Source organism: Lupinus angustifolius, chromosome LG06 (genome assembly GCF_001865875.1).
Source record: "Lupinus angustifolius cultivar Tanjil chromosome LG06, LupAngTanjil_v1.0, whole genome shotgun sequence".
Classification (NCBI taxonomy): Eukaryota; Viridiplantae; Streptophyta; class Magnoliopsida; order Fabales; family Fabaceae; genus Lupinus; species Lupinus angustifolius.
In genome coordinates, this window is record NC_032014.1 from 32,102,179 (window position 1) to 32,114,250 (window position 12,072).

General features: G+C 31.6%; 2 protein-coding genes, 1 long non-coding RNA gene and 1 other non-coding gene across 5 annotated transcripts; 3 read left to right on the forward strand and 1 right to left on the reverse strand.

The window, feature by feature from the left end:
* On the reverse strand, window positions 995-2,142 carry LOC109351290. Its single transcript, XR_002108208.1, has 2 exons — window positions 1,955-2,142; window positions 995-1,394 (listed from the first exon to the last, which is right to left on the reverse strand). It is a non-coding gene; the product is annotated as an uncharacterized LOC109351290 (long non-coding RNA).
* LOC109351295 (B-box zinc finger protein 24-like) lies at window positions 4,516-8,475 on the forward strand. Of its 2 annotated transcripts, XM_019592730.1 has the most exons (4): window positions 4,516-4,527; window positions 6,215-6,427; window positions 7,234-7,533; window positions 7,990-8,475. In XM_019592730.1, the coding sequence occupies exons 2-4, from the start codon at window positions 6,245-6,247 to the stop codon at window positions 8,224-8,226; spliced, it is 720 nt and encodes a 239-aa protein (XP_019448275.1). In that variant the 5' UTR covers window positions 4,516-4,527; window positions 6,215-6,244; the 3' UTR covers window positions 8,227-8,475. The 2 variants fall into 2 exon arrangements, with proteins under 2 accessions (XP_019448275.1, XP_019448276.1); XM_019592731.1 differs by lacking the exon at window positions 4,516-4,527 and having other exon boundaries at window positions 5,958-6,427; window positions 7,993-8,475.
* Window positions 8,676-10,418, forward strand: LOC109351294 (putative leucine-rich repeat receptor-like serine/threonine-protein kinase At2g24130). Its single transcript, XM_019592728.1, has one exon. The coding sequence runs from the start codon at window positions 9,023-9,025 to the stop codon at window positions 10,259-10,261; it is 1,239 nt and encodes a 412-aa protein (XP_019448273.1). The 5' UTR covers window positions 8,676-9,022; the 3' UTR covers window positions 10,262-10,418.
* TRNAT-UGU lies at window positions 11,906-11,977 on the forward strand. Its single transcript has one exon. It is a non-coding gene; the product is annotated as a tRNA-Thr (tRNA).

Sequence of the window (12,072 nt, forward strand, 5' to 3'; positions counted from 1 at the left end):
TATAACATTCGTCAATTTTAATGGCTGGAAGAAATAACTTATCTTCGTATATCAAGAGATATTTTAATGTATAGCTGAACATATTCCATCTCAGCCAACATAAATGTTCATCCCATGGATCAAACCCTATACAATGCAATAGCATATACAACAATTCCATATAAATGGCCAAGCAAACTTGCTGGAGGAAACAATGAATTAAGTAGAAATAAGTGATTCAGAAGGGCTAAAATTGATGGGAAGAGACACAAATGAGAAATACAAAGAGGTTCAACTTGGAAGAAGGTTGCTTCACTAAAAGAATTGTCATTCACGCAAGCTTAATCACTGAATCAAATGCTGTACATGCAAAGAACTAGCAATTCTGCAAAGGCAACCAAGACAAGGATAAAGGTCCTGAAACTCTGGAGGCCTTACTCTGTTAAACATGCTGCAAAAAATTATAGGAATAATGCTCCATGAATTTTTCCTATGGGCTCCATTATTAGTAAATGACAATAGCAGCAAAAGGGTCAAAATCTTCGATAGGCTGATTCCCAATATTAGCTTTATATATTCTATGATAACATTAGAGAGTTCTAACAGTGATTTCTAGATAGGTTGATTGGGGTAGATTCCCGATATTAGCTTTATATATTGTATGACAACATTAGAGAGTTCTAACAGTGATTTCTCGATAGGTTGATTGGGGTAGATTCCCCTTTATCAAGCAATGGTTTCAGAGGTTGAGGTCATTAAGGTTGGCGTACCTGCAAAAAAAACACTGATCCCAAGTTGCAAAGAGTAGTAAAAGAGGAGGTTGATTATGAAAGATGATTTACCTGAATCAAATGATAACATGTGGAATGAGTAGAGTCATAACCGGATTACAATTGTGAAAGTTTATCACCTGGATGTGCGAAGCTTATAAATTATCTGCTAGCCAGCGGGAATCTCATTCACAATGGTTTGCGCATTTTGTACGTGTGTTTGCTTCCTTGTTGGACTATTTCCATGTACCTACTGGGCTGAGATACATGTTGTTGAACCTAAGGATTGATCAACCACGGTCCAATACACAACCAATTGAAATCCTATGGTGCAGCACCAAATTCATCTTTCTTCTCTACGACCAAACCTCAGTTTCACATCGATTGTCACCTTCTACATCACTTAATCTCCGCCCAATCTCTTGTTGCAATCAGCAGTCGATCTTTTGAAGATGGTGGAACTGATGAGATTGGTTGAGTTTTGGCCCATAGAGGACGTATTTGATGCTGAACCACAAGACTTCAACGAGTATGCAAGCCAATAACAAACCTAAAACTGCTAGTGCATTTAAGGGTTTAACCTGTTAGCTATCATTATTATCAACTGGCCAATTCAGGTGCTACTATTTCAAGTAAATGAGGACCCTGTGAGGAAAAAAATTAAGAGACATAAATATAAATAAATAACATTTGAGAAAAGGAAAATGAACTATAAAAGAACATTACATTACAAATCACATCCAGGGATCATTATGCTTTAAAGGTTTTAGCCTCAAATGACACTGCATATTGCTATAATACTAATACAATTTGTAATTGGTTTCTCTATTATTTCATCAATTAAAAGCTATTCCATATCCCAAAACGACTTGCAATTTTTTACCTTTCAATTGAGATAATCATGCAAATCTAAGGCTTACAACTTGATAAAAATGAAGACATACTAATACCAATTACCCCAAATTCTAGGTCTTTTTTGAATTTGAGAATCATAAAATGACCACCAAATGAAAATTACAAATTCCAAAGTACAGTAACATAAATGGATAATTGAGTAACGAAGCAAACAAAAAAAGTTAATTTTTTTCTGTCTACACTTAATAAATTGAATCGGAATTGCAATGCAGAAGAATAGGGTTTTATTAAACTTGCATTGAAAGAACGAAAGAAGTGAGAAACAAAATTGAAATTGAGAAGAATCTCACCCTTCAGCTACTCATTCATTCCAGATTCAACGTCTTCTGTGGCTCTCTGCTCAGAGGCGCATCGTTTCTATAGATTAGGGTTCCTAACAATACTTGTATATAACTAAGGCTTCAATGCCAAAAAAGCATATTAGGGTTTTATAACAAATTAAGAATAATATAACTTCATTTTAACACCTCATAAAATTTACACCCCATTTTTTATTTCATAAAATCAAATATCTTCTTCCCAATTTGCACATAAGAAACCAATATCACAAAAGGTTGCAAATGGATGAATTAGGATAATAATTGATGGGTGAAAAATTATTCATTTGATTAGTTAATATATTCAATTTGTCTAATCAATAAGTCTCTAATCATCACATAATCTTGTTATTAATGAGATTTGATTATACATAAATATACCCAATAACAACTCTTCAAGTTTCGGTAAAAGAGTGTGTCTCTCCATGTAGTATCTATTGATTGGAAAATATATATTTAATTTTATAATTTAATAATAAAATATTTTTTAATCAATCAGAAACATTGAGTATGATACTTTTTGGATAGATCCTATAGAGAAACACATCCACATTGGATGTGCATACCTTATACAAAATTATATATATTACTATTATAGTTAATATTTTGGTGTCATTGATTATATAAAATTGAATTTATGTACTCTTTTCTCATATTCTAATACTAATCAGTGTTATTATATTTGGAAGAGTCATAATTCAATCAGATTATTTGGTTAATAATCGGATTAAAGAGTCATTTATTGGACTAATTAAATTTAACCAATTTACTTCAAAAAATTCTAAACATATTATAATAATTACTATTATTTAATAACTTTGTATTTCAAATTTAAAAACAGCACTATCAAAAAATTGCCTAATTCAACAAATAACAAAAAATCTTTTACTACAACAAATATTATAAATAAATTAAAAATATTATCAAACAACATAACTTTTACGTTTAAATTGCAACAAAAGCGTACAAACAGATTTAAAACATAATTCAATAATTAAGATTTTGTTGCACCATAAGGTAACAAATAATAAGAAAATTAACAATGATAAACAAACTGAAAATAATTTAAAAGTTGAAACATTCTTTTTCCTCTCATACATAAATAGATGGTCTTAGTTGATTCGATCAACTGCATCACTTGTTTCATGTGAAAATAGATAAGTTGAACTAAACTACATTGATTATGGTTCATGCCCAATCAAATGAGCAACTCAATGTGGTTAAATGTGTGTTCTACGTTAGACTAGTTAGCTTGAGTCAAGTCTAATAATATTGTATTCAATGTAACATGTACCTAGTGACAATGGATCATGAATCGGCCACAATGTGGGTGGTATAGTTTAATCACAAAAAACCTAATTTAATTATATATGTGGCTCTAAAATTGAAGTTTTTGAAAATATTTATTTTTGAAAGTATATTTATTTCATAACTATTTTTTTATGGATTTATTTCAATAACTACAATCAAGTGTATTATTTATTAGTTACATAAAAATACTCACACATATTATATTTTTACTAAATTAAATTTTGAATAATTATTATATTGTAAATTAATTATTTTTAATCTTGTTTAACATGTGTTGAATTTTTGTGTTATATCCCAAAATATATGTCACTCTATGTACAAATGCTTTTTATTGATAAAATACTTAACTATTAAACTTTTAGTTTAACTACATTTTTCTCACTAATTACAAGCATGATACAATGTTTGATTTTTCAGAAGTGATATTTATTATGAGAGACATTCATACATCCTTAAGGTTAAGAGAATACCTCTATTAGTAACAAAAAAAATGTGGATTAACACATTTTTTGAGATAGAATATGGGCATTTGTCTGTCTCTGGCTACGTATCACTTATAGATATAAAAATAATCAAGACAATCCATTAACGGTATGTTTGCAAATTGAGTTTTAGAGAGAAATGAAGGGAAATAAATTATTTTAAAGTCATCTCGCAAATGTATTTCATATCTCTCGAGCCTAAAACTAGAATAAAAGTAAGGCCATGTGAATCCATGGCATGAAAATGATTGATTCACTCCATCCAACCATATAGAGAGCATAGGGACATGCCAATTTGATTAAAGCAAGTCAAATGTAAGATGTGTATAACTCCTAACCACATATGTTATATAATATATACAAAATATGATGGCCATTCAAACTTTGCTAGCTATATTGGTTCTTCCACAGCCACAAAAACAATGCAATATGACCCCACTAAACCATTTTGTCTATAATACTGTCCTAGATATTGATCCTCAAGATCTTTTTATCTTCACATAACCACTAGCATTTATATCTTTTCTGTGGCCTAACATTTTCAGCCTATATTGTTGCATAAAAACTAGTACTTGGATCTCAACACTTTCAATGTTATGTTCCTTTCTACATTATTCTTCACCATTTATATATGATGATATAAGCATTTACTATTACTAGAAAAGTTGTCATTTTTCATCATATCAGTGTGTTAGTTACCCTCTACTAGTGGCTCTTGACCATATTGGTGTTTATTTGAAGAGAAGGTGAAGGGTATAACAAAAGAAGAATATGAAGATTCAGTGTGATGTGTGTGAGAATGCACCAGCAACAGAAATTAAAAATATTATCAAACAACATAACTTTTACGTTTAAATTGCAACAAAAGCGTACAAACAGATTTAAAACATAATTCAATAATTAAGATTTTGTTGCACCATAAGGTAACAAATAATAAGAAAATTAACAATGATAAACAAACTGAAAATAATTTAAAAGTTGAAACATTCTTTTTCCTCTCATACATAAATAGATGGTCTTAGTTGATTCGATCAACTGCATCACTTGTTTCATGTGAAAATAGATAAGTTGAACTAAACTACATTGATTATGGTTCATGCCCAATCAAATGAGCAACTCAATGTGGTTAAATGTGTGTTCTACGTTAGACTAGTTAGCTTGAGTCAAGTCTAATAATATTGTATTCAATGTAACATGTACCTAGTGACAATGGATCATGAATCGGCCACAATGTGGGTGGTATAGTTTAATCACAAAAAACCTAATTTAATTATATATGTGGCTCTAAAATTGAAGTTTTTGAAAATATTTATTTTTGAAAGTATATTTATTTCATAACTATTTTTTTATGGATTTATTTCAATAACTACAATCAAGTGTATTATTTATTAGTTACATAAAAATACTCACACATATTATATTTTTACTAAATTAAATTTTGAATAATTATTATATTGTAAATTAATTATTTTTAATCTTGTTTAACATGTGTTGAATTTTTGTGTTATATCCCAAAATATATGTCACTCTATGTACAAATGCTTTTTATTGATAAAATACTTAACTATTAAACTTTTAGTTTAACTACATTTTTCTCACTAATTACAAGCATGATACAATGTTTGATTTTTCAGAAGTGATATTTATTATGAGAGACATTCATACATCCTTAAGGTTAAGAGAATACCTCTATTAGTAACAAAAAAAATGTGGATTAACACATTTTTTGAGATAGAATATGGGCATTTGTCTGTCTCTGGCTACGTATCACTTATAGATATAAAAATAATCAAGACAATCCATTAACGGTATGTTTGCAAATTGAGTTTTAGAGAGAAATGAAGGGAAATAAATTATTTTAAAGTCATCTCGCAAATGTATTTCATATCTCTCGAGCCTAAAACTAGAATAAAAGTAAGGCCATGTGAATCCATGGCATGAAAATGATTGATTCACTCCATCCAACCATATAGAGAGCATAGGGACATGCCAATTTGATTAAAGCAAGTCAAATGTAAGATGTGTATAACTCCTAACCACATATGTTATATAATATATACAAAATATGATGGCCATTCAAACTTTGCTAGCTATATTGGTTCTTCCACAGCCACAAAAACAATGCAATATGACCCCACTAAACCATTTTGTCTATAATACTGTCCTAGATATTGATCCTCAAGATCTTTTTATCTTCACATAACCACTAGCATTTATATCTTTTCTGTGGCCTAACATTTTCAGCCTATATTGTTGCATAAAAACTAGTACTTGGATCTCAACACTTTCAATGTTATGTTCCTTTCTACATTATTCTTCACCATTTATATATGATGATATAAGCATTTACTATTACTAGAAAAGTTGTCATTTTTCATCATATCAGTGTGTTAGTTACCCTCTACTAGTGGCTCTTGACCATATTGGTGTTTATTTGAAGAGAAGGTGAAGGGTATAACAAAAGAAGAATATGAAGATTCAGTGTGATGTGTGTGAGAATGCACCAGCAACAGTGATTTGTTGTGCAGATGAAGCTGCTTTGTGTGCTAAATGTGATGTTGAAGTTCATGCTGCAAATAAGCTTGCAAGTAAGCATCAGAGACTTCTTCTTGAAACTCTATCAAAGAAGCTTCCAAGATGTGACATATGCCAAGTAAGTACATCATTTTTTATGTGTATCTTGTTGCTTTATGATGTTATATAATCATCTTTTAATAAATTATTGTGCTAGGACTTTTTATTATGCCAACATGAAATTGTTTGAAGAGGCATGTTACAGATCTAAATCATTCACTTCACCTAATAGTTTAAGCTTTTGGGAAATTTGGTTCTTGGCATTCATAACATATTAACACAGGGAAGGGCAGGGTTTTAACTTTAGTGTCAAGTAAGGATATATTGTGTGTTTTTTGGGTCCTACCAAGGGTATCCCCTCACCCGATGTGTAAGGAACTAATTTCTTTCGGGGTGCGTGACTGTCCCTCCCAGTAAGAATCGCTCATAGGAATTGAACACTTGATATTTTGATTTTTCTGGGGGTCTAGCAGAGTCTTACACTATTAGACCAATGTCTTGTTGGTAAGGATATGTTGTGTTTGATTCCATATATATACAGCTTATGTTTATTGCTTTAGCCTGTGATAATTTGCACATTATGCTTGTGTAAATCTTGGAAGCCACAAGGTTCTGGTTTTTGTAGATAAAATATAATATTTTAATATGCTTATGGAAGAGCTAACTAACCATAGAAAATACATAATCTTTCATTTGAGCTTGTTAGTAATAGATATGTTAGAGATACAATATCATTTTTGCTACAACTTTATGAGTTGAATCCATTTACACATTAAATATATAATTTTTGTTTTGTTCATTAAGAAAATATTAACACTGATAATTGTATTAACTTTCCCATAGGCCATAAGTGTTGCTCATTTTTTCTTCTACATGTACCAACAGGATAAGCCAGCTTTCATATTTTGTGTTGAAGACAGAGCACTCTTTTGTCAGGATTGCGATGAACCGATTCACTCAGCTGGCAGCATTTCTGCAAGCCACCAGCGCTTCCTTGCTACTGGTATCCGAGTTGCGTCGAGTTCTAATTGCACCAAAAACAACGAAGAAAGTCACTCTGAGCCATCTAACAGGAATTCCGAACAAGTTTCTGTGAAAGTTCCGTCTCAGCAAGTGCCTACCTTCACTTCTGCTTGGGCTGTTGATGACTTATTGGACATGGCAGACTTTGAATCACATGACAAAGTAAGACATCTTTATTATTTCATAAGAATTTGAATGTTTTAGGTGAAAGAAGTTTGTACCAGCCATTAGAATGTTTTAATTGATTCTTTACTGATCATGATATTGACGAGGAAATGTGTTACGTCGAAGAATTATACTTCAACTAGTGTAGTATAAATGTTTTGCTTTGTGCTGTTTTACTTTTTTTGACACACATGCCCATACCTAATAAAGCACTCAATTTTATATGAAAGAACTACAAGGTAGAATCTAGCCATGTTTGTAGAATACTTAAAAATCATAGGTTAGTAAATTTCTTTGTATTAAACACTAGGACTTGATTTGGTTTTATTCGATTTTCGACAATTTTAAATGTCTTCCGAACTTTATGCGCCTTTATAAATAGTTAACTAGTTAGTTAATTACGACGTTCCTCGGGTGCTTTGTAAAATTTATAACTTTTTCATATGTGCTCAGAAGGAATCCTTGCAGTTTGGAGAGCTGGAATGGCTCGAAGAAGTTGGTCTTTTTGGTGAACAATTTCCTCATGAAGCTTTGGCTGCAGCTGAAGTCCCTCAGCTTCCAGCAACACATACTAGCAGCAATGTTGTCTCATACAGAACCTCAAAGTCCTACTTGTCTCACAAAAAGCCTAGGATTGAAGTCCGATATGATGATGACGACGAGTTCTTCACCGTGCCTGATCTTGGCTGAAGCTTATGGCCGTACGGGATTTGATTACAACCCATCAACCTACAACATGAATCTGTTGCTGTAAATTGATGGATTGTATGTTCATATTTCATAATTGTCTAAGGACTATAATTGAACTATGTAACACAAGTTGTGTGGAGTTGATAAGTATGATACTTCAGAAATTTCCTTTCTCAGGATAGTATAGTATATAATCTATACCTTTGGAGAAGAAAATTTTCTTGTTATTATAGTAATTTTTGTACTTCATACACTATGGACAAAGAATTTTGTTTGGATTGTATAAAATTGTTATTATAATTTTGTTAACATTGATTGACATAAGAGACAGGAAATGATTTAAAAAAAGTTATTTGAATTGAGGTTAATAATATTTATGCAGCTAGGAAAATAATCATAGCAAAATATAAGTGAAATCTGTGGTTATAATAAATTTCAAACACTGAATTAACACATTGTAATTTATTGAAAAGGGCTTTTTGTAAAAGAGAAGCAATTTATAGAAAAATATTGATCATTACCAAACACCCTCTAAATGAAGCAACATTACATTATTATTTTTACAAAAGTTCAGTAGGTTCAGCTCCTTAATCTTTATGTCTTGTGTCTAGGTAGCTCAAGTTCTTGGCATGGACCAAGTCTTATAGATACATAGAAAAAATAGTTCTTTTCTATGGACAATGCCTAAGTTCTTGATTCAATATCCACTCACCTATGCCATGAGTGTGTTATAAAAAAGGATCTGGAACTTCATATCAACAAAAAAACCTCAGAAATTAGGCCAATTTTCACTGATATGGCAAGAGTAATGCCTACAAAAGTATTCTTCCTACTCTATTCTACCTTAACCATAATCCTATGTCTTATGCCATCACAAATGAACTCATCAACTCTTGAAGCTGATACTCAAGCCCTTCTTGAAATAAAACTTGCCATTGATCCAAACTCAGTTTCACCCTCATCCTATCTTAATAGCTGGGATTTCACAGTGGATCCATGTGAAAGCACAGGGTCACAATTCCTTGGAATATTATGCAACTTACCACTAGACAATTCTTCTAGTAGAGTAACAGCACTTGATCTTGATAGCATTGGTTATGATGGTTTCTTAACTCCATCTATAGGGAACCTTACAGAACTAACAATGATAAACCTTGACAAGAACAAGTTTAGAGGGCCAATACCACAAACCATTTCCAACCTTAGAAAACTCACTAGACTCACCCTATCAGATAATTTCTTCACTGGTCCTATTCCCTTAGGAATAAGTGCACTCAAAAACCTTCAACATATTGATGTTTCCTTCAACAGACTCTCAGGTTCACTACCATCAAATATTAGTGCTTTGAGAAGCTTAACCTTTATGAGTTTATCAAACAATGCATTTTCAGGTAGACTCCCAGACTTAACAGGGTTATGGCAGCTACAAACATTAGACCTTAGCATTAACCAGTTTTATGGCGATATACCGAATCTTCCGATAAGTTTGAGGAAAATATATTTCAACCATAACATACTCTCAGGTCACTTGACACCACTTAAGGGTCTCAAAAGGCTTAAGTGGCTAGATGTAAGTGATAACAGGCTTTCAGGTGCCATAAGCAAGGACATCATGTCCTTAAAAGGGGTTGTTCACCTCAATGTTTCTTACAACAGGTTCACTACATTGGAAGTCATTAACTATTCCTTAGAAGGGCCAATGCTTCAAGTGCTTGAGGCTCAAGGCAACCATTTGAAGGGTCATTTGCCAGTGAATTTGGTGACACTTCAAAACTTGACTAATGTTAATTTGGCTAACAATGAATTCACTGGGATCATTCCTAATGAGTATGGAGCAAAAGTGATAACATCATGGAGAAGGTTATATTTGGATCATAACTTTCTTCAAGGGAAACTTCCACAAGAGTTTGGTCTCAAAACAAATATTAGAGGTAGCCTTGCAAACAATTGCCTTCAGTGTCCACCAAATATTGTTCTTTGCCATGGAGCACAAAGACCAGCTACAGAATGTGTTGGGAACCACCAAGCACCATGATATTCTGAAGACATGCACAAAACTCTATGTTTTTGTTTCCATATGCAAATATGATACCCCAAACTCAATAAAAATGTAACAGGTCTAGTGTTAATTTCAATAGTTGGCTAAGCAAATTGTATCCAAATACAAAATATACTATTTTTTGTGAGCAAAATATGGTTATATATTAATCTAAAAGCACTTTTAATTTCCCATGTTTAATTATTAGGTTGGATTGTTTAAATGCTTTGACCTCAAGTTTTATACCATCTACATTATATCTATCTCAATCTCTATAGGGTTAACTCGATGTATGAGAGTTTCACTTGTTAGGTGCTTCGGATTTGGACTTTGGTTTGTTAGACTCTTGGAATTCGGAAAGGTTAATGTAGACAGCCTTATCCGAAAAGATTGCGGGATTCTAACCCAAAAAAATTGGAGCATCAAGCACTTGAAGCATGATAAGTAGCACATTTACTGCATGGCTATACTATTGGCCTGACAGGTGCTTGTGACAGAAAGATGTTAAACAAGTAATCATCAATTATTTTCACTTTTTGTTCATGTTTAGATATGCATCTGTTGAACTATTGGTTCTGTTTGGTTGTTGTTAAACCACCACTCAACTGCACATTTAGAATGGTAGAGCTTCTGTATAGCCATAATAGTTTGTTTTATTTTGGAGAATGTCTAAACCATTCTCATATCAAAATTACCATAATGAATCAAATTTAAACTCATGAATATCATTGACTAACTATGCAGATTGCTGAAATTCTTTCAATGGTATTTCCTCACCCATGAGTAAAGAATTAATAATCTAATAGAACTAAATAATTCGATTTTTGTTTTTGTAAATTTTGATCCAAGGCTGTCTTCTCTGTATAGAATGAGAATTGTTTGAGTGTGCCCTGTAATCATGTATGGATGTTCATATTTCCTTTTATAACCAAACTTTCTATCAATACATTTACTTTATCAGTTGCATTTCATTTCTACAATATGAATGTTACATGCAGCAAGAACATTCTTTGGTTTTTAACTGGTGGGTCTAGTCAATTATGATCTCAGTATCTTCCATATACCTTAAATAGTGTTAGATCAATTACATTACTAAGTATTAAACAATTACTATAATTAATCATGTGATTTTCCTAGTACACTTAATTTAAGTGCTCTAGGATTATGCACAAATTTCTCCTTATGAATTTGTCCTAGTATAGATATGTTAAATTCATTGAATATCTTAAATCATAATATCAACAATAGTACCATAGTAATGAGTTGCTAATTTTTCTTTCCAAGAAGGAAGAATGAATAATCCCATATTGTATGTCCAGTTATTTCTAAAATATGATTAAATATAATTTTTCTTAGTTCCTACTTAAATCTCATTCATTTTTTATCCTAAAAATATAAAATATAGTGCATTTTTAGTCCTCGCTTAGTAACTAAACACCTTATAGTAAAATGAGCTCCTAAAAACAAATAAATTTAATTAGGGATCCAAAAAACATAGGAGGAAAGATTTGAAGAGTAACTTCAATTCTATAATTATTAGCATCCTAAATGATTAAAACAATAATAGTAGAACTCACTATTGAACACACCAAAGACTAAATTATAAGTCATTATATTTTTAAACGATGGCCCAAACAAATAGCCCTTATAGCTCAGTGGTAGAGCGTCAGTCTTGTAAACTGAAGGTCCGTAGTTCGATCCTGCGTGAGGGCATTTTGTTTTATTTATTTATTTTTAAAAAATAAAACCAATTTTCTCATATATTTTTTATTGCAATACTGCCATATAACCAACAAAATAAAATATAA